General features: G+C 35.7%; 1 protein-coding gene across 10 annotated transcripts in view; it reads left to right on the plus strand.

The window, feature by feature from the left end:
- EVI5 (ecotropic viral integration site 5) overlaps positions 1-24,101 on the plus strand; it is a 224,315-nt gene that overhangs the window by 188,465 nt on the left and 11,749 nt on the right. For all 10 annotated transcript variants that reach the window (XR_008617203.1, XM_024119714.1, XM_024119715.2 and 7 more), the window contains one exon: positions 3,537-3,632. Coding sequence is in view for 9 of the 10 variants with exons in the window: in XM_024119714.1 (XP_023975482.1) it covers positions 3,537-3,632 (96 nt within the window). In the remaining variant the exon portion in view is untranslated. The remainder of the gene's footprint in view (positions 1-3,536; positions 3,633-24,101) is intronic.

Genomic DNA, 24,101 nt, shown 5'->3' on the forward strand with positions numbered 1-24,101 from the left:
AGATCCCACATGCCGCGGAGCGGCTGGGCCCGTGAGCCATGGCCACTGAGCCTGTGCGTCCGGAGCCTGTGCTCCGCAACGGGAGAGGCCACAACAGTTAGAGGCCCACGTACCACAAAAAAAAAAAAGAAAAAAAAAAAAGACAGCTGAACACATATATTAAAATGAGTAATTCTTATCAAATTACCCTGCTTTGGAAGTATATTTACTTACTAAATTTCTGCTGCCATTTCTCATGTCACATATGGAATTTAGAAAGTACATTCTGTAAGAATGATGGCTTCATTTATTTTATTTACGTCAATGAATATTCTCCCTCCAAAAATTTTTTTCCTACATTATTCCTTCTCTTCCTTCTCTCATGCACTCACTACTTAATCCCTTCTGCTTGACATCATCTTTTCCATCTTTGAGATATACAGGACTAAGGCGGAGGAAGTCTAGAGCCAAGGAAAATCTTAGAATGAGATGGTTATGAAACAGGCTGAATTTGGGTGGTGGGTTCATTAGTCTTTATTATAATACTCTTTTGTTCTTATTCTGTGCCTTTGAAATATTTCATTTAAAAAGTGGAGTGATTAAAAATAAGATGCAGGTATAAGTACATGTAAGTGGTATTCGACAACTGTAAATTGATAATATGGGTCATTAGCTTAGGGCCATAAATGCAAGTTGCTATAGCTTTTTTTTTTTTGGCTATGTTGGGTCTTTGTTGCTGCGCCGCAGGCTTTCTCTAGTTGTGGGCAGCGGGGGCTACTCTTCCTTGCGGTGTGTGGGCTTCTTTTGTTGCGGAGTATGGGCTCTAGGTGCTCAGGCTTCAGTAATTGCAGCATGCGGGCTCAGTAGTTGCGGCATGTGGGCCCTAGGGCACAGGCGCAGTGGTTGTGGCGCGCTGGCTTAGTTGCTCCTTGGCATGTGGGATCTTCCTAGGCCAGGGATCAAACCTGTGTTCCCTGCATTGGCAGGTGGATTCTTAACCACTGCGCCACCAGGGTAGTCCCTGCTACAGCATTTTATCTTTAATTCTTTTGATATTGCAATTACCGTTTAAATCAGCGGAGGCTGAAATAAATACACAAAGATTTTTGTAACAAATCCAAGAAAGCTAATTTGTGTGATCCTTTGCATAGATTTCCATATATTCTCTTCTGTTTCATTATTTCTCATGTTCATAGTGCTGTAAATTTAAGGTGAAAAATGTGTCAACTGTTGCTGTGACTCTTACGCAGACAGTTCACTCAGTCTTTAAGTTTCCTTATCTAGGAAATATAAATAAAAATAATACCTATTACACAGGGTTGTTGTGATGATTACATATAAAGGGCTTAGAACAATTCCTAGCTCGTTAGCCCCAGTCTTTCTCCACCACAGCTCCACAAGAGAATTAAGTCCTACAGAAAATTGAGTAACTATTTTCTCAATTCTTCTAAGGATGGTACATAGCTAGTACCATTTTAGATGCATAGGGGGTAAGTTAAATCATTACATACAATGATGCTTTAGGCATTAGTTCCTGTGGGAACCTCAATTGTGAAGGTTTAATAAGTGCTCAAGGTATGTTAGCTTTTTTTTTTTTTTTTTTTTGGTTGCAAGTGACAAATCCATATTCAAACTGGTTTAAATAATAAAGAGACTTTATTGGTTCATATACCTGAAAAAACAGGTAAGGAAGGTTTCAGAGATGGTATGATTAGGATCCTGACTTGGTATCCCTGCTGTTCTATTGGTTCTGCTATCATTTTTCTGGCCATCATACTAAAACTTCTAATTAAATCTTCAAAAAAATTTTTTTTCATAAAAATTTATGGCTAAAAACCATAAGGTGTCTTTTGTATATACTTAAGAAGCCCTGCATATTTGGAATATAGTAATTGTTTAAGTTAGTTCTTTGCTTAGATGATTATATGTGATATTCATGTGTTTAAATGTATAAGAAAAGTTTTAAAGCCTGTAGAAACAGTAGTTGTTCTTTTACAGCTATACAAACATTAGTTACATCAAACTGCTTCAGCAGGCCAAATTCCAGTAAAAGGTTTTTAAGGCAGGTTGCCAAAAGAAAAAAATAAAATAAAAAAAGGTACGTATAGGAATAACTTGATGAAAGGATTTGCAGAACACGTTAAGGGTACATAAGAATGAAATCAAGGTGGCAAAGATAGTTTAACACAGAAGAGCAATCCTGTTGGCATGGTGCCCTGACTCTGCAGAGGAGCTACCCATTCTGTTGCCGGAGCAGCTCTGTCTAGTTCTTCTTTCTGCCAAGGATATTAGGGGAAGGTGTGTAGAAGAAAAGTAGAGGCTGGATTTGGCTGCAGTCAGAGGTCCAAACCAGATAATGTCCAAGGTCCCTTCTTACTGTGAGTGGAAAGAAACATTTTCCACATTGGAAAATGCTCTTCACTACAACCCATTACACGCAAGGTAATTGTACAGAACCTAAGGCACCTTTTAAAACCTACTTTTAAAAAACCGATAAATATTTAGATACCACTAAGATAACTTTTACGGGAACTTCAGAGCTCTCTCAAATCAAAATGTATTATCTTTCTGCTCTATGTATACTGATATTGAATGATCTTCAAGTTATATTCTTGAGACATAATAGCAAGTGTAGAACAGCTTGTATAGTGTTGATAGTATGAGTAAAAATATGTGTGTATCCATGTGTGTTTGATTATATATGTACAAAATACCATGGAAAGACTACACTAAAAAAACTGTCAACAGTGGTTGTCTCCATGGAAGGAAACTGAGTGATGACTATTGAAAGTGAATTGGTATTTTTCTGGCATGAGTAGTTTCAGTAGATGTCTCTGCATCAGAGTTTCTTAACATTTTAAGCATCAACTTCCTAAACAAATAATCTGGAGATAACAAAAACAATCCTGTTTTCACTCTTTAATAAGCTCTTTACCTTCAAAGTACATTTGTTTTCAGGTGGTATAAGAAAAAGGCAGCTCCTCCCCTTCCTAGTCTACTTCCCTGGAAAATGATCCCAGCATGATTCTAGAACTAGTTCTTAGGATTAGAGCACCTTTTAATCACATTTCTGAGCTAATTAAACAGAAGAGATTCAGAGCTGTCCTCCCCTTTTAAGAGTGGTTTGGAGAACCTGTTTTCTTTCCTTCTCTGTTCCCCAGCAAAAGCAGGTTCGTAGTGTAGCGTAGGAGGCTTATAACCTTCTCAGCTAAGCATTGAATCTCTTATAGAATGGATAGAAAAGCATTTGCCCTCAGAATAACTGGATAAATGGCTTTTGAATTCTTTTCACTAGTAGACCCATTTGATTATGATTTCTAAGAGTCTCTCAAAAGGTACATTTTATAAATTGTATTAATATAATTAATAAGCACTATTTAGAAATATTCAATATAGTTTACTATTAATTATTGTACAGAAATAGTTTGAGAATAGATTTGTTCAGAATTTAGCCAATTAAAGGATATGCCCTTATGCTGTCCTGTATCTTCAAATGTTCGAGTATATGCTGTGAAAATTGTCTCTTGATTTTGCTTTGTTGTATTGTCACAAAACAGAAAGAAGAAGGAAAGCTTCAAGGACAGCTTAACAAGTCTGATTCTAACCAGTACATTAGGGAACTGAAAGATCAGATAGCAGAGCTGAATCATGAGGTAAGTGATAAATTTTGATCTTCACATATTTCTTTCTTCCTTCCTCTGTATTGACACAACACTTTATTATTGCTTATGACTGACTCTTTCATGGTAAATATTTTCTGTGAATCTTTGATTATGATTAATAATAATATTTTGGAAGATTACCTTGTTTTTAACATGAATTTTTCTGTTCCAGTATTGAGGATTTATTTTCCTTAAACCTCTTTAATCATGATCTGAAATGATGAATTAATATTTGTATGGCAAATATTTCACTTCTTTATTGTGATCTGAAAAGGTAGTTTGTCTAGGTGTCAAAGTTACTTAAATTAAATGAAAATTTTCTTTTTACCTCTATAGTAGATTTGTGGTATTTACCGTTGTGGATAGAGGGAAGTTTTTTTTACTCTTGTCTTCTTTTTCCCAAGCGGTATTACTGAGATTGCAAAAAAGGATACTTGCCTAATATCAGTTAACAGATTTCTTAGTATCTGAATACTTTTTAAACTGGCACTACCTTGAATCTGTGAGATTCAGCTCATGAAATTTGCAGATAGTTTTACTAGATACTATACTAGGTAATTTAAATTATTTAAAATAATGTGTTTTGATTAGAGAGACACTTTTTATTAATGTGGCTGTAGGTCAGTTTCCTTTTTTTTTAAAATGATAAATATCTGGCTATACATAAATGGAAAAGTGTGTTTCTTACCTTGAATTATTTGTACAATAATGTTTATTCACAGTGATGAGATTTGAATGTGTAACATAAACCTCATTTGTTAAGAAAGAAACTCATTTTCTTCACTAAATTAATTTAAACCTCAAAGGAAGAAGTTTGGATATTACCCTTTCCTGGTATTACACTCTTCAGTGAAAGTCTAAGTGTTTTGGGTAATACCTCCTGGAGGCAGTCAATCTAAGTAAAATCTGAATGAAAAAAACAAAACATTAACAAAAATGATAAACTTAGATGTGGTTTAATTTAATTTGTCCTGAAAATTGGGAGGTCATGCCTATAAATATTGATTTTCAGCTCTGATAACATTTGAGGGATTCAGGATCATGTATAATCTTTACCTGTTCATGTGCATTTTTTATAATCTGTTCTGATCTGATAGCCATGAATGAAAGAACAAGTTACAAATAAGCATGTTCTAGAAACACTTATTCTTTTGAGAACCCTAAGAATTATTCCTTATGTTCAAAGATTTTCTCAAAGGAAATGATGACTAAAATAAAGCAACCTCCCATTTATAATTTTGACATCTAGTGATAAGGAATGTACCTTAACTAAAAATAATGATATTCTCCTCATCAGGAATGGCAGAAAATATAATAGTTCATGAGGTTTAACTTTAATGTAGGGTTGATCTGTGGCTTGTGAAAGCAATCTTTTATCTTATGCAAACATGAAAAGAAAATTACTTAACAGGTAGAAGTTTCATCTGTTAAAATAAAGAGCTAGATTGTGCAAATTAAAAACTAGAACAGTTTGTGATAAGGTGCTAATTAGGTGATTCAGAATAGGCCAGAGTCCTGGGCTTAACCAAGTCCCAGTTAGAAAGCATAGTAGAGAGGAGAATGAGTACAGCTGGGGACCACACAAGCACACAGAGGTGAGAGTGGGTATGGGATTGGGAGTTTAGAGGAGGCCAGATTCGATTAAGGATTAATGCGACTGGGCTTCCCTGGTGGCTCAGTGGTTAAGAATCCGCCTGTTGGGCTTCCCTGGTGGCGCAGTGGTTGGGGGTCCGCCTGCCGGTGCGGGGTACGCGGGTTCGTGCCCAGGTCCGGGAGGATCCTGCCTACTTTTCTCAGCTACTTATGTTTTAACTCTTATTACTGTAAAACAGCTATTCCTTATATAAATGACTATTCAGATATAACTTGGGCTGAAATCTGGGAAGATGTGTTTGTCTTTTTTTATTTTGCCTTCTAATCACCCTTTTATTTGTAATCTAGGGCAGGGCAGCCTAGATAGCCCCATACTTGTCAGCACTGCTTCCTTAGAGCAAAGCCGGATTTAGGTTAGAATCATACATTTGGACGATGTCCAGGGGCCAACTTCAGTGAAACTATGGGTTGGCATCTTTTAAGCTGGGTGAAACAAAGGAGACAACTTTGATGCCCACTATTATTTTAAAACCATGGGTCAATATTAAGAAATGCTGTTGTTAGGAAAAAAAACTAAAATTGAGGGGTGAAATCTGGGAGGGGAGAATGCAGCAAAGGTGACATAAAGCACAGAGGTTGGGCTTCCCTGGTGCCGCAGTGGTTGGGGGGCCGCCTGCCGGTGCGGGGTACGCGGGTTCGTGCCCAGGTCCGGGAGGATCCTGCATGCCGCGGAGCGGCTGGGCCCGTGGGCCATGGCCGCTGGGCCTGCGCTCTGCAACGGGAGAGGCCGCAGCGGTGAGAGGCCCGCGTACCACAAAACAGGGGACACGGGTTCGAGCCCTGGTCCGGGAAAAGCCCGCATGCCACGGAGCAGCTCAGCCCATGCGCCACAACTGCTGAGCCTGCGCTCTAGAGCCCGTGAGCCACAACTACTGAGACCGCGAGCCACAACTACTGAAGCCCACGCTCCTAGAGCCCATGCTCTGCAACAAGAGAAGCCACTGCAGTGAGAAGCCTGTGCACCGCAACGAAGAGTAGCCCCCGCTCACATGCCACAACTAGAGAAAGCCCACATGCTGCAACGAAGACCCAGCACAGCCAAAAATAAATAAATAAACAAAATAAATCAATTTATTTTTTTAAAAAAAGAATTAATGCGACTGAGTTGTGGAAATAAGGTTAGACTGACTAGAACCAGCTTATGGTGAATCTTCAAAGCTAGAAGAGATTAAGTTTACTATTATAGATAATGTGAAACCACTATAGGTCTCCAGTTGGAGACTTCTTTTCATTATGTTTTCTGAGCAGATTTTAATATATGCACCTGTTCAAAGTTTTATAAGTAAAGAAAGGATAAGTGAAAACAAGTGAACGTTTAAACTGAGATAAATGGTTGTAGTCAACTTACTATAAAAATTACTCTTTGTTGGACCAGCTTCTTGAGAAGTTTAAACCAGTTATCACTTCTTTAGTCTAGTGTTTTTTTCATTCTTGTATAGCACTTCACAGTGGGAAAGAAGAAGATAACTGAAGTCAGTCTAATTGCTCCAACTTAACTTTTGTCTGTATGCTAGAATTTGCCAGAATCTTTGGCTTTCAACATAAGAATTGACTTTTAAGTATTAATGTTGTATTTGAGCATGTGACTGTTAATAGTCACTTTGTTAGCTGATCTTTGTACTTCTCTAAATGTTGAAGGAAATAGTGAGACAAACTTTGTAGATTCATCTTCCTGAAGATACAACAATGTTGTACATGTTATAACAGCTATGACCACTTAGCATAGTTAGCTGTATGAAATAGTAAAGAGGATAAGCAGGTTATTTTTTATGAATGGCTGACTATATTGTTAATCTATAAAATAACAATAATAGATACTATTCATTGGTCTGTTGGCCAAACATTGTGGCAGACACTTCATATTTATTACTACTAATCTTCATAATAATCCCATGTGATGGTGGTATCCTCAGTTGAATGGATGTGGAAACAGACTCACAATGATTAAGTAACTTTTCCCAAGATGATGCAAATAGTAAATGGTTGAGCCAGGATCTAATCTAGTTTGGCCTGTTCTTTTCTGTGCTGTTTACAGAGACATTAGATTAGAAAACATGTCGTCAATGTTTAAAATCTTAAGAATGTCAATTAATGACAATATTTTAACTGTGTTGTCCTCCTTGACACATGAATCTGCATATATCCAGTAAGTAAATTCTGCAGCTGACCTAGCCACAAGGGCTCTCTCTGTTTACATTGCAAATAGAGATTTATCTTCACTTTCTGCACCTTACTGTCATCCATCCATGTGATTTCTATGACTCCCAACTCCTGCGATTCCTACCCTCACCACCTAATTTTGCTCCTAATATTACCTACCTACCATAGCAATCTTTTAATTTGAAGCCTTTTACCCTGCCAAGAGCTTCACAGAAGCCACTGTGGAAACTCTTGCTGCCCCAGACCTGGCAGGAGCTGTGGTTAAATCCTCCCCTTAACCCTACATTCTGTCCTCATGGGGGACATAGAAAAGACCCAAGGTCCCAATTTAAGTGCTTTCCTTATCCCATCTTCCCACCTCCTGCCCTTTCACCCATCTATCATCACAGCACCTACTCTATACTAGGCACTGGGTTTAGAACTGAAGATAAAGAAGATTGAAACACAATCCATAGCCTCAAGGGGCTCACAGTCTAACAAAGGAGATAGGCGTACAAATAAACAAATTGTAATACATAATGAAAAGTATAGCATTATAGTAGCTACCATTCATTCAACAGCTGCTCTGTGTCAGACACTGTACTAAGTATTATACTTCCTTTATTTCTTTTAATCTTCACAACAGTCCTCTGAAATAGGTAGCATCATTATTATTCATGCTTTACTTGTCATAAAACTGAGGTTCTGGGGTATTAAATAGCTCCCCATGGTCATACACTAGTCAGTGATAGAGGTAGAAAGTTAGACTATATGACTTTAAGCCCATCCGTGCACTTAACTACCATATGCTATATAGCCTCCTTTGAAACATACAGGGATAAGATGGCAACAGCATCTGGGCTGGGTTTTGAAAAATGAAATGTTTTCAGGCAGATTGGACATCAGGAATATTTCAGTAGGAGCCATAAAACAAAAATGTAGATTCCAGAAATGAATAAGCCATCTACTTTTTCAATGCTGATCTGTCTTCTTGCAGCTGCCGACCACTAAAGACAAAGACTATTTTCTAAATGCCAGGAAAGGGAGATAGAAGGAGGTAGAAAGTTAATCTCATTTAGAAGCCAAAGGAAATGTACTCAGAACTCATTTATGTATTGACATATTGAGAAGTATAATCATATGGTTCACCCAAATTATCAGTTGACTAAGCTTCTCTGGGTTCCTTGAAGCCTTGCTACCATTTACAATATTGTTTCACGGGAAAATGCACGCTAAACAGCTGATTTGAAAATGTTTTTGGAATACAAATTTTATGTTTTCACTTGTTCTTGATGGTGATGTGTTCCAGTGGATGTTCTAGGAATAGGTAAATTTATTCCAGACTGAAGATAGTTCACTAATACTAAAAATTAAATATTTCCCCATTATACAGCTTTGCTCAATTTTTATTTCTTAATAAAATAGTTTTAATGTGCTTTATATCCATAAAGTCTCACAAAAGTAATTCTAGTTCTATTCACTTAGTAGCTTTTCTATATAAAGCAAATATTCCCCATTTTTATTAAGCTTTCTATGTGGTTGTTGCTAAACCAGGTATAGATCTTTTGGATAATTATTTTAATCTTCACAATTATCCTGTGAAAATTATTATTCCCATATTATAGGCTCACCAAGGCTAAATAACTTGTCCAAAGTCACATAACCAGTAAGTGGCAGAAGCTGGAATTCAGGATCAGGAGTTTTAGTCAGATTACAGTGCATTAAATGAGAATGAGGGACTTCCCTGGTGGTCCAGTGGAATGAAATATTAAAAAAAAAAAAACGAGAATGAAGTAAAACCAAAGCAAACCATATGTTTTTAAAAAGAAAGAGAAAAAAAACATTAAAGCACTTTTATTCGCTAATACCCTGCCTTGTTCCAGATAGGATAAAGGAAGTTTGCAAATGATACAAAATAGCAAACTGTACTTTTGTGAGAGAATGAAAACTGGGAATATAATATGGAGCCTTGAGTAAGGCCAATACAAAATAGCATACCACAAAAGCATCTTATACATTTTTATAAGTGAGCCTCAAACTTGGCTCTAAGGTTTTCAGCAGTCAACGAAAGGGGGAAACCTGGTCAATTTAAACTTTTCATAGTGTCTATGTGGTAAAAACAGACCAGTTGGTTAGAAGAGCCACACCTATTCCTGATACTAAGACCAAACAACAGTTTCTTCATGGCTCTTTTCATAAAGAAGACCTTCTAGTATGAGTCCATCAGCTATTATCCTTAACGTTCTGTAACAGTATGGGTTTATAATCATAAAAACTGAACAATCTAAAGAACACAAACCCTTTTAAAACTTTTCTATAGAAGTAAAACTTAAAGAAAAGTGCCCAGGTGACAAGTTTGTCTCTCAGTAAGTTATCACAGTAATCACACCCATGTAACCACCATCCAAGTCCAAGAAATAGACCCCAGAGCTCTATTCATATTCTGTCACAACCTCTCACTCCCTCCTCCTCAAAAATAACCACGATATCAGCTTCTAATACAGTAGTTTTAAGTTTTTGAATTTTATATAAATGGCTTCTTATGGTATATATTCTTTTGTGTCTTCTTTTGCTCAAAGTGGTTTGTGCAGTTTACCATGTTATTTTTAAATGTAGCTATAGGTTATTCATTCTCATTGCTGTGTAACTTTTCTTTGTATAAATATACCACAATTTATCTATTCTGTTCGTGAATATTTGAATTACTTCCATTTTGGCCTTTTAAGAACATTGCTGTTATTTATACTCCAATGAGCAGTAAAGATAGTTTCTATTGTTCTACATCCTCATCAGCATGTAGGATTGTCAGTCTTTATCTAATTTTAGTCACTGTTTGACTGTGAAGAGGATTCTTATTATGGTTTTAATGTGTATTTCCCTAATTACTAATAAGATTGGGTACCTTCCCCCCAGCATCCAGAACAATATTGGCATGTGGTAGGTACTCCATGAAAACGTTTTTAATGAAGAAATGATTGTGAAAGGCTTTGCTGATAACATAACATATAAGTTGTGATAGGAGTGCTAAGAAGCTTCCTGATGTGCGAAAAACAGTGGAAAGATCATGCCTGGCAGAAGAAACAACTAGCACAAAGACCCTAGACAAAAATGAAGTGGACTTTTTGAGAAACCATACTAATGTGGCTGGAGTGTAGCACAGGGCGGGAAAAAATGGTATGAGGTAAGATTAGAGGGGAAGACAGAGTCAAATCATATACAGTGTTTTGTAAGCCAGGATAAATCATTTGAATTTTATTCTTGGTTGAGTGGGAATGGTTTTAAGCAAAGAATGATGTGATTTGATTTGCCCTGCCTGCTATATGGTGAATTGATTGTAGGAAAGTAAGAATGGAAATAGGGAAACTCATTAGGAGGCTGTTAAAATAAAATAGTCCAGGTAAGAGCAAAGGTGACTTAGAAGGATGGCAGAAGTGGAAATCTTAGCAACGTGGATGTATTAGAGATATGTTTTAGAGGCAGAGAACTTGCAGATGGATTGTATGAGGGACATGAGAGTGCAGTCAGTGACTCCAGAGATTTTTGGCTTCATAGTTGAGTGAATGGTTGGTGCCACTTACTGAGGTTAGGGAAGGGTAGAAGATTCTTTGTTTTGTTTATGTTAAGATTGAGATTCCTGTTAAACATTAAAATGAAAATAGCAGGTAGTCAATGGATATGTGAGTATGAGGTTCTAAAGAAGAGGTCAGGGCTAAAAATAGGTTTACTAGTCGTTGGCATATAAATGGCATTCTTAGATAAAGAGAAGGAGGTCCAGGAGCAAGTTTGTGGCGCTCCTGACCTTTAAGGCCAAGAGAGCCAGCAAAGGAGACTAAAACCACCAGTGGGATAGGAGGGGAACTGGGAAGTGTGAAGATACAGGAGCCCCCCAAAAGGAGACTTTCAAGAAAGAAACATTTCAGCATAGTTGTTTTAATTAGATTTTTTAACTTCCCTGATCCATCTGAAGAATGAATTTATTTAAAGAGGTCTCGTCATCATTTTTCACCATTTATCAGAAAACGGTGGATGATTTATGAAAGAACTTGAGAAGGATCGATCTATGGTCTGTCACTGAACGATTACTAACACCTCCTTCTTGAAGAAATTAGAGAACTGTTAGCTATTTCAGGACAAAAAGAAAGAAAGAAAGAAAGAACTATCACAGGATGCTCTAAAGAACGTACAATCCGGGTAGGTGGAACGAACTTTCTCTCTAAGGATAGACATTGTGCTGGTTTCCAAAAGGTCTTCTGTCTTCCTGTCTCCTTTGTTGGGGAGGCAGGTTTTTTAAGTTAAGTCGTCGTATGTCACTAGAATCTTCTTTTTTTTCTTCTAGCCAAGTATGAAATTAGGAGTTTGAGTAAATAAAAAGAAATCTAAACAAAGCCCTTACTGCAGTTTGGCTTAGAAAATATTTATACATGTAATCTTTAAGTTTTTAAATTCTGATAACTCTGTTTATGTATACCTGAGCTATGGATTTAATTACATATCTACCAAAATGTATTTTTAATGTCCTAAACATTCTTAATATGTTTAATATGTATACTCATTTTGTTATCAAACTAGAATTTTTGAAATAAGGATCTTTAAGAGTCAAATGACAGATGACCCTTTGGTACTGTTTGAGTCTTTTTTTTTCTTCCCTGTATTCTTCAGTTTAAAAATAGTTAATAAAGGGCTTCCCTGGTGGCGCAGTGGTTGAGAGTCCGCCTGCCGATGCAGGGGAACCGGGTTCGCGCCCGGGTCTGGGAGGATTCCCACGTGCCGCGGAGCGGCTGGGCCCGTGAGCCATGGCCGCTGGGCCTGCGCGTCCGGAGCCTGTGCTCCGCAACGGGCGAGGCCACAACAGTGAGAGGCCCGCGTACCGCAAAAAAAAAAAAAAAAATAGTTAATAAAACCACTTGAACTTGAATTTAAAAATAAGAAGAAGCTTTTTAAAGACTCAATAAACATTGATTTTCATCTAGGCATTAAAACCAGAATAAAGGTAGAAAAGAACTTAGTCATTTGGCTCTGTAGGTATTGGCAGCTATTTTTTCCTCTTTTTGTCCAACTGAATGATTTTGTTTTTGTTTTCTTAACTGGATGCTTATTCTATGCTACTGTTTCTGCCAGTGTTTGTTTCCTTTTAAATCTTGCAAAGCTCTGAGTATATTACCTAGTTTACAGAGTGGTAACCTAGAATAGAATTTACATTCTTACAAACAGCTTTGATAACAACAATCTGTATCTGGAGGCAGAAATAAGAATCAAAAATAGTGTATTCTGTTTGTACTGATGGCTGTTGATAATTGAATTATATTTTTTAGAAATACAACTACTTTTTAATTTATTTATTTTTGGCTGCACTGGGTCTTTGTTGCCATGTGCGGGCTTTCTCTAGTTGTGGCGAGCAGGGGCTACCCTTCATTGCAGTGTGTGGGCTTCTCTTGTTAAGGAGCATGGGCTCTAGGCGCGTGGGCTTCAGTAGTTGTGGCACACGGGCTCAGTAGTTGTGGCTCGTGGGCTCTAGAACGCAGGCTCAGTACTTGTGGCTTACAGGCTTAGTTGCTCTGCGGCATGTGGGATCTTCCCAGACCAGGGCTTGAACCTGTGTCCCCTGCATTGGCAGGCGGATTCTTAACCACTGTGCCACCAGGGAAGCCCTGATAATTGAATTTTAATTTTAAGGTTATTGTTTAAGAAATTTTTCAAAATGTGGAATTTTAAGCCTTCATGTATGTTTTTACAGTGAAAAGTGCTAGGTTTCTCAGTGTAGAAGCTTCTTAATAAAAGAAATTATTTCCTTCAACTTGTTCTTTCTCTAGTTAGAGCAATGTGAAGTACCATGCAGGAGCTCACACAAGCCTCAGTGCAAGTAAATTCTTTTTCTCTGCTGTCCCAAAAAAAGGTCCTATGTAGATAATGAGAGATTATAATTGTACTCCTATGAAAATTGGTTTAAGGCCCTTGAATGAAACGTTTAGCACTGGTTTTTAATCTTACAACCTCCATTTACTGATAAAAAAATTGATTCTTAATGACTTCTTTAAATGAGTGTTATTACTCCTGTTTCTCTTATATGTTCCATTTTATCTTTGGTAAGCAACTTATCTTATTTGAATTCATAAGATTAAAAAATTATTGTACAATGTACAGTATTTTATGTCTGGAATAATATCACTATGTAAAAGACTTAAAGCTGAGATTTCAGATTTATGTTTTTTTAAACCAGGCATGTTCTTAAAGTTTATCTAGTTTTTCACTTGGTAAATGAGGAAGCTGAGGGCCCAAGACTTAAAGGGACTTACCCAAAGTTGCACAGCTATTTTGTGGCAGAGACGGAACTACTGCCCAGGAGCTCTGGCCTCTGATTTACTACATCCCACTGCCGTACCAGTCCTGCCGACCAATTTAGCTGTCTCATGGTAGATAGAGTAGGAGTTTCATAGATGTTTAACTGAATTAAAATTAACTACCTCTCTCAGATGAGAACCCAGTGTCTAGATAATAGAAATCTACTCTCACTTAGTATTCTTTACTTTTCCTTCAGCTTCAGGTTCTGAACTTTTATTTGATCTGAGACTGGGGACTTGACCCTTCAGATTCTGCTTCAGTTTCCAGTGGTTGCCACTAAAATCTTAGCTTTTAAATATTAGATGATTTTCTGAAAACAGAGGCAACTGAGATATTTTAGCCAAATCTGATATTTCTAGAAACCTAGAATTAGGTAAAAATAGTCAACCCAGTTTTATATATACATATTATTTAAGAAATACAGGCTTACTCAAGGACATAAATTAGCTCAGCTATTCAATACATTCTGTTTCAAGAGTCTGTTATTTAGAGAAAGACAAATATATGATATCACTTATATGTGGAATCTTAAAAAATGATACAAATGAACTTATTTACAAAACAGAAATAGACTCACAGACATAGAAAACAAACTTACGGTTACCAAAGTGGAAAGGGGGAGAGAAATTAGGAGTTTGGAATTAACATATACACATTACTATATATACAGTAGGTAGCAACAGGGATCTACTGTATAGCACAGGGAACTATACTCAATATCTTGTAATAACCTATAATGGAAAAGAATCTGAAAATCATATATATATGATTTTCAGAGATACATATATAGGAATATATATATATATATGAATTTGATATTTAACTGGTGACCAAACTTCCAGCAATTGTTTCTAGATTAATTTTTTTTTTTAATCTCCAGGGATATATGTCTTCCCATTCATTCTTTGCCTCCAAAAAGAATAATATACAGCATTCATATAAAGAAAAGCTATAATAATCCCACACAGGATACCTTCCTTTTATTCAAGACTTTTAGACCATTTTCTAGTTTTATGTTACATTCATAAAAAGAGTGTTTTCTACCTAATTACATGCATCTATGTATCCTGTTCCTACTGTAGGTAAAAAGAGATTTTTTAATTTGTTACTGAAAAGTCTGTTTCTAATTATGGTAATTTCATTAAGGAATTGGAGTTGAATCATTAGAATATGAAGAAAAAAAGGTCTGGTAGAGAGTGAGATAATGAAATCACTTAGGGAAGAAAAATTAAAAATATAAAACAATTTGCTGTACACCTGAAACTAACACAACATTGTAAATCAACTATACTCCAATATAAATTTTTTAAAAAGTGAAAACAAGGCAGGAAAAGAAATTAGAACGTAGAAAAGATGAGATACCAAGGAAAGAAGCCACTTAGGAATATTGACTGAAGTAGGACATGCCTCTAGAAGGGTTTGTAATGAAATTTCTAGGATAAACTCTGGGTGAGCAGCCAATTTAGAGAATACAGAAGCAATCTAGAACTAAGGTTTTAGATCTGGTACTCAGAATTAAGGACCAAGTAAATATCCTCAAGAGATAATATCACACTGGCCAAGGAACAGAACCCGTTAGAAGTGTAAAGTCAGACTTGGATATTAAGCTGTGTCAGGTGGAATTTTTTCTGATATTGTGCCAGACACTATAGGAAGTACAGTGTAGTCTTACTCTCAAGGAATTTACAGTCTGATGGGAAGAAGCAGAACAGTTAATTTGATAAAGGCTATGTGGTTGGTACTGATAATACTTGATAGTTCAGAAATGGGAGCAAACACAGCAGTTAATTTCATTTATTTTAATTAGTGGCTGTTATACTGTCCTTGATGCTCCAGGGCAAGCTAAGCTGTGCATTCCTTGATGACAAAAGTTGTGTCTCATTCAGCCTTATATTTCTTAGAGTCTTTCAAAAGTCCTGACGCAGTACAATAAACTGATGGATTCAGTTAGTTCTCATGGTGTTCAAATTGTCCTGAATTTGACCAGTGGGAGCTCTTTAAGGCTAGCTTCAGTATCTTTTTTTTTTTCTTTACAAACCCATTAGTCTTTGAGCATTTTTGTGTTTTCTGGCAGTAATAGTACTTTACATCAAATGAGTATAGCTGGATTTTCAAATGTAAGGTAGTGAAACAGTGTTTATTAGTATAGTCGGCCCTCCCCATCCACAGGTTCCATATCCGCGTATCCCACCAACCTCAAATTGAAAATATTCGAAAAAGAAATATTCCAGAAAGTTTCAAAAAGCAAAACTTGAATTTGTCACACATGTAACTATTTACATAGTATTTACAACTATTTACATAGCATTTACATTGTATTAGGTATTATAACTAATTTAGAGATTACTTAAATTATACAGGAATATGTGCACAGGTTATATGCAAATACTACACCATTTTATATGAGGGACTTGAGCATCTGTGGATTTTGGTATCCACAGGGTCCTGGAACCAATCTCCCTTGGACACTGAGGGACAACTGTACTGATCTGTAAATTGCTTAATAAATGGTCCCAACAATTACTCTTATGACTATTAGATTGGAAACATACCTCACAAGAAACCACTTCAAGGGAAACTGCATGTCAAATACCACTTGGGTTATGAGAAATAAAGGTAGATGATAATAAGCATTTTTTTTAAAGGAAATGGAGCTAACTATAAAGCCTAGAGTGGCAGTTTTTATAGTTACTTACAGCAGTTCTTAAACAGATTTAATTCAATAGGGGTGGAAGAGACTTGCTTTCAGCCTTCCCACGAAGAGGCCATCTAATAGTATACTCTTAGATCTAAGACATGAGGAAAATAAGATATAAATGCCTAAAGCCATTTCAATCATATGTATGATACCAATAAGGTTTTAGCATGACTACAGTATTACTTGTTGACACTTAGAATGATACTAATAAGATGTGCTTGAAGATTTCATTCAACCTGATATGGGGCAACCAAAATGAGCTATGATTTTAAAATCCAGTGAATTTACTCATGTACTCAGGTTTCAAAACTTCAGTATTCATTTTTTAAATTTCCTTCATTTATTTGAAAGCTGATTATCTCTACTCTTCATCTCTTACTTTCTCCTTCACTATCATGTCACTACTGCTAAACACTTTCATAAAATAGAGAAGAGGGGAAAAATAGATATCCATGCAATTTATCAGGTTCTTAATAGCACTTCTGGATTTTGATTGTTGTTCTTTGGGTTTTTTCATTTGATAAGTTTAGTTTTGTTTCTGAATTTTGTGTCTTTGCTCTCCATCTTACTGCAGTAAGAAACTGTCATCCTGGATTGTAGGCCTAGTTCTGCCACTGATTAACTGTGTGACCTTAGGATGCCAATTTACTTCATACATTCATTCAGTGAACATTTGGACATCTTTTAGCTCCCAGGCATGCCTCAGGCTTTCCCTCAGTTTCTGCATCCCAAAACAGTTATACTAAATGATCTTTAAAGTCCTTTCCATCCCAGTCCTGTGCGAGGTGTAGAAAAGTCATAGTCCCAATTGTTAAGGAATTCAGACTGGTAGGGAGAGCCAGTCAGTATGGGCAGTGCTGTGGTAGAACCGTATGGTACCACGGCCTAGAAATGTGAGGAACCCTCTGGGCGTGGGGCTGCCTAAACTCTGTATTGAAGGAAGAATAGAAGATAGCCAGGAAAAGGAAAGTAGAAGGATATTTCAGGTAGAGAAGCCGTCATATGCAAAGGTTTGGAGGCAAGTAGAGAGCAAGTAAAGAAGGAACAGCTAAAAAAGTAGGAGGGAAGTCAAGAGGGGTACCTCTGAAACCAGAGAGAGCCTTCCCCTGATCAGTCTGGTTTTAGTGTGTGGTAGTGAAAAAATCATTTGTAGAGATTGATCTGATGGCTGAAGGTAAAGCTTTCTTAATCAAACAAGAGGAAATCCATAAAATACAATCTTCTTCCTTGATTATGTTTTGAGTTATTTTCCTTTTAAGGCCTTGGTTCAAATGATGCATTTCAGAGCCAATTTGAATCTTTTCAATCTAATTTAGACATTCTTGTACTATTATTCACCAAGCTATCCAATACTTCACACTTGTTTTTTAGTGCTATCTATTCTTAAGTATTTAGTCCAGTTTCTTCAACTACACTAAGATTTTGAAATATAGTCAGTCATTTTTAAAAACTTTTTTTTTTTTGCATCACATAATTCAATTTTAAAATGCTAGTTTTTAAAAGAAACAGTAACATAGTATTGACAGTTTTTCAAACTAGGAACATTTGAAAATGTGCTCCAAAATTTACTGTGTCGATTAAAAGAAAATCGGTTAAAGATGAATAGCTAACTCTCTCTGATTTACAAAAACTAAAAATTTTACATTGTGGTTGGAAGTCTTTAGTGCAGTAAATCACGTGCTTTTCATGGACCATATCTCACAGATGCAGTTGGACGTGAGATAATCAGATTTTCACTCCCCACAAGCTGAACAGCTGAAAATGTCATACCAATAATACTTGTCAAAGACTCAGTGCTCCTTTCCTGCCTGTCTGATTTAAGTTGTTGTGGTCAGTGTGAGGAACCTGTGATATGATAAGATAGCATTCATGAGGTCATGTGGTTTGCAAGTACCCAATCTTAACTAAGCAGCCTGTGAGCACCTCCGAATGAGGAAGAAAGGGATACTAACCTTGTCTGTTTGAAAGCTTATTTTGTGTTCAGTGATAAAATAGTGTGGGTGTGTGGCCATATATATATGGTATATAGTTAAAATTATTTTTCCATCAGGAGTTAGTTCTGAAGAAAGTAAATACTATAAATTCATTCATCTCCTTTAACTTCAGTCTAAAGAATTAAACATTTTATTGTAAATATTTTCTGCCTGTTTAAAATGAAACTGTAGAAGGTAGCCATCATTTCTTTTTCTGTTGAGAAAAAAACTAGATGTTAAAGGTTAATATTGTTGGTGAATTTTTTAATCAATTAAAATTTCTGCATTTCCTAAATAGAAAATTATTTCTTTTCAATCTGGCAATATCTGCATTGAAAACATATCCACAAAATGGCTATCTGATATATATGTAAATAGATAGATATAGATGTAGATATTTAATATATTTATATATATAAAACAGCTTTATTGAGCTTTAATTCACATACAGTACAGTTCACCCATTTAAAATGTGCAATCCAGTGGTTTTTTTATATATTCACAGAGTTGTGCAGTCATCACCACAATAAATTTCAGAACATTTTTATCACTCAAAAATAAATCACATTCCCATTAGCAGTCACTCCTCATTTCCCCCAAATTCCCATCCCCCAGCAAAGTTCATCCATGTAAATAGTAGCATGTATCAGTACTTCATTCCTTCTTATTGCCTAATAATATTCCTTCATATTGATATACCATAATTTATTTATCCATGCATCAGTTGATGGACATTTGGGTTGTTCCCACTTTGGGGCTATTATAAATAATGCTGCTGCAAGCATTTATGTACAGGTTTCTTTGTGAGCATATTTTCATTTGTCTTGAATGTATACTTAGTAATGAAATTGCTGGGTCATATGATAACTCTATGCTTAACCATTTGAGGAACTGCCATACTGTTTTCCAAAGAAGCTGTACCATTGTATATTCCCTCTGGCTGTTTATGAGGGTTCTAGTTTCTTCACATCTTTGCCAATACTTGTTATTCTCTCTTTTTTTGATAGCTATCCTAGTAAGTGTAAATGTCATATAATTTTGGTTTTGATTTGTATTCTCCTGATGGTTTATGATATTGAGCATCTTTCCCTATGTTTATTGGCCATTTATATCTTCTTTAGAGAAATATCTACTCAGACCCTTTGCCCAGTTCAAATTGGGTAGTCTTTTTATAACTGAGTTGTAAGAATTCTTTATATATTCCAGACACTAATCCCTTATCAGATAAATGAGTCAAAATTTGGTTGATTGGATGGACTGATAAAACCCATGATTTAGCTTTAGAGAAGAATTAATTCCTCTTAAGAATTCAATCCAGATAGAAGAGAAATACTTCGTTTTTATGAGGATGTTTTGCTAAAGGTTTGAATTTTTTTCAGTGCTCCAGCTAAAGGTTAAATCATATGAAATGTACGTGGTACTTTGATGTAGCTTTAAAAGTTCAGAGTGAAACAAGTGTGAAGTGATTTATTTCCTGTAATTGGTCATAAATTTACATAGAACCTCATATATTCCTAACCTCATCACCATTGACATTAGAGTACCTTCTAAATAATGTTAATGGTTTCAATTTTATCAAGATGTGTCAGCTGCCAGGAAGAGGGCAATGGCAGTTTCATTTTGTTTGCCCAAGTGTACTGGATAAATCTAGTATGTGCTACAGAAAGATTAAGAGTTCTTTGTAAATGACTTTTATTTCTTCCCCCTCTCTCCTTCTCTGGTAACAAATGCACAGTATAAATTTCTTCAGTTCCAAACCTTACTTTTCTCCTTTTTCACTTATTAATGTGGGTATGTACTTTTTTTCTTTGCTTCAAATAATGTAAGTTTTAACTATTGCATTTTATACATTTAACATAGAATCTATATATTTTTTAAATTTTAAGTGTTTTATCAGTTTTTAAAAAATGATTTACATATATTAAAGCCAAAAACATTTTCAGCATTGTCTATTTTCTATTATTTCCATAAAATTCTTGAATTTTTAAACTTAATCTGATTTTTAATTACTGTAGGTAATTACTGAATTTTGGCTGTTGTCTATGTTTATCGCTAGTTTTTTGGGTGTTTTTGTTTTTAAACAAGCCTATTTATTGAAAGGATCTGAAAATAGTAATAAGGCTTTCAACATTTAACAAATTTTCAAGATATTAACAATATGGAACATTAAGAATTGACTTCAAAAACCCAAAGTTTCCTAGGTCATTCCCTGTCACACTTAGGACTTGGTCTACACTGGCTCTGTTGTCTGAACGAGTGACCTGTGTTCTGAATGCCACTGTCTTCTGGACCTAAAGCTGGGAGTGTCACCCCCTCAGCCCATGGGAGGCCGGGCGGGCTGCCCACTGTGCCCGAGCTCGCGGGCAGAGGGTGGGAGCCGACCTCCGTCCCCAGCACCAGCTGAGCTACCCAGACGGGCACGTTATCGCTAATTTTAATCTTTGTTGTGTGTATAATTGAGAATAAATGTAGCGTATTATTTCCCATTGACATTTATTTTAAATTTTGAAAATAAGGAAAACTATTAAAATAATTTTGTAAGGAATCCAACAAAATCACTGATTAAACTTTGGGAAAAGAGTAAAGCCTTTATAACTTAGAAACACAAATCTATGTTATTGGACTTCATGTACATCTGCCCATATATATATGTATATATTATACATCACTTATAGAAATGTTACATTTAGCTTTAAAAGCTATAGCTCTGTGTTTTACAAAGATTGATTATACAAGCCCAAATGTACAAATAGGAGCTTTTATAATCTGATATGACTCAGTCTTGGAAACTTACTGCAACTGTTTTGCAGTTCACTTGGTATCACATGACTCACTTCAATGGTTTAAACCCTGTCTAGTAGCGATCAAAGTTCATTTGGTTAGGGGTTTTTTTGGTGTGTGGATGACTTTTTTCCACTTTGTTGTGGATTGATTGTCTTTCAAAATACTCAGTGCAGTCCTTCTTCTTATTCTTTTGAATCTCAGAAAGTGGTAGTTGCCTGCACAATTCAACCTCCAAGCATACACACTGGGAAAAATTTTTAACTTGAAATAATATACATGGAAGCAATTTTAACTGTAAAGCATCATATAAATATAAGGGTTCATTATTAATTCTATTACCTCTACATGTTGAAAATGGAGGAAGAATAACCTGTTGTGTCTCTTTAAAATCAACTCTAACATTTTTCAAGTTACCACTGTTCTATAATGTGCAGAAAGAAAGCAAACACATAGAGAACATGTTGTGTCCTCTGTTTACATGGTCACTAGCCCAAATGATCAAGTTTTCTTAGGACAGATTTTCCTGTTATTTATTAAGAAGTTATATTTAAAAGCTGTATGTCTCTAAAACTACCACACTTCTCTGTTTTACAAAAGAAACTTCTATCTTAACCTTTAGTTGTTTAGCGAATGAAGTAGACTAAGAAAAAATTACAGAAAATACATCTATATCCTTAATGATTATGAAGTCCTTTGGGGCTTCAGAATATTCACCCCTGCAGGTTTTCCCTGCTTTAAAATTTTAATGTAATTTTTCTGTGAAACAACTGTAATAGTTTTTAATACTCTTTTTTAGCGTTTGTACTTTTACTATCATGCAGTTAGAAACTCTGCTGTTTCCTGTCAAAACCTACGTTCATCAGACTATGAACATGACAGTTTCCTGTTTTCTTATTACCTATAGTGCATTTTGTGCTTTATTCCTTATAAGCTGTATAATATCTCAGCTTATCACTTTCCTTTTCTAATTACTAAATGCTGTCTTGGGTCAGCATTGCTTAATACATGCAGAGAAATCCTTAAGTCCAAACTCTTTGTTGATAGTGAGGTTAAGATTTTGTTAACTTTTTAAGTTGTAATGAATGTATCAGAATGTCTTAAGTATTATTTAAATAAATTCTACATGTTTTTACTTTTTTTTACTCTGTCTCTTAATGCATAACATGATGAAGCAATCCACATCAGGTAAGAAACAGTACATTATTTGGATTCTGTATATTAGCACTCTTATCTGTCTGCTTATTAGTATTCTCATTCAGCATTTAAAAGGACAGGATGAATAATCAGTACCCCAGGGTTTTTTCAAGAATCCTGCTGTCTTTTCAGTGTAGTTTTCAACATTCTTAGGTGCCTACTCTGGTCAAGTCAGAATGCTAAGTTCTAGGATACAAAAATGATTAAGAAATAATCCCCATCATCAGGAGCTAACAAGAGGTAAAATATATGTACAGCAACCAATCATTCCATATTTTTCCAGATGGTACTGATTTTAAATATTTAATTCCAGTGTTAAATCATATAATTTGGAAAAAACATATCTATTAATATAAACTCAGGGACTTCCCTGGCAGTCCAGTGGTAAAGACTCTGTGCTTCCACTACAGGGGGTGTGGGTTGGATCCCTGGTCGGGGAACTAAGATCCGTCTTGCCTATGCAGCATGGCCAATAATAATAATAATAATAGTAATAATAATAAAAAGTCAAATATACATGTGTGTGTGAATCACTACAATATTAAGGTATGTGTGAATATATTTATGCCTGTTGATTTATTTAAAATGTTATAAGAGTTATAAAAATGGTTTGTAAAAATGCTAATATTTTAAAGTATTAATATCAAAATAATACTGGAAAACAAAAAAAAATACCTTCAAAAAATAAAAGAAGCAATTTTGGGGGCTTCCAACTGGGCGCAGTTGTTGAGAGTCCGCCTGCCGATGCAGGGTTCGTGCCCTGGTCTGGGAAGATCCCACATGCCGCGGAGCGGCTAGGCCCGTGAGCCATGGCCGCTGAGCCTGTGCGTCTGGAGCCTGTGCTCCGCAACGGGAGAGGCCACAACAGTGAGAGGCCCGCGTACCACCAAAAAAAAAAAAAGCAATTTTGATTTTTTTGTTATTGGATTATTTGGGGGTTTTGTTCTGGTGAATGTAACTAATTTATTATCAAAATGGTCAAGCCGCAGATAAATTTGGAAGCATATTCGAGAGGCTTTATTGATCACCTAGTCTTGGGATACAGCTAAACAAATAATTGAAACTAAGAAACTTAATATGCATGGTGGAAAATGTTTGTTTTTAGATTTATACCCTTCCTTGTTCCCTAAAGATTTTGAGGCAGTTTGAATGAATACATATAATACAAAAATAACCAAAAATTAGGTTAATTAAGCCAAATGAAATTGCTGATACTTGACTTTCACTTACAAAAATGGCAGTATCATATGATTCAATCTAATAGTTAAAATAATTAGTTCTTGGACTTTTATTTAATAATAGACATTTTAATTTAAGTGTAAGATATATACAGAAAAATGTGTAAATCCTAAGTGTCCAGCTTGATGAATTATCACAAAAATGAACATGCCCATTTAACCTTCCACCAAGGTCAAGAACTAGAACCTTGCCAGCATTTCAAAAGTCTCCTTGTCACTCTTCCACTCACTGCCTAGTTTTTAACCTTATACTAATTAAATCATACAGAATGAATTATTTTGTGTTTGGCTTCTTTTGCTCAGTACTGTGAGATTTATGTTGTTCCATGTAGCAGTAATTGTTCATTCATTTTTGTTACTCTATTGCGTCAATTATATGACTATACCATAACTTATTTACTCATTCTACTGTTATTTCCATTTGGGGTTATTATGAATAAAA

This window comes from Physeter macrocephalus, chromosome 4 (assembly GCF_002837175.3).
Source record: "Physeter macrocephalus isolate SW-GA chromosome 4, ASM283717v5, whole genome shotgun sequence".
Lineage (NCBI taxonomy): Eukaryota > Metazoa > Chordata > Mammalia > Artiodactyla > Physeteridae > Physeter > Physeter macrocephalus.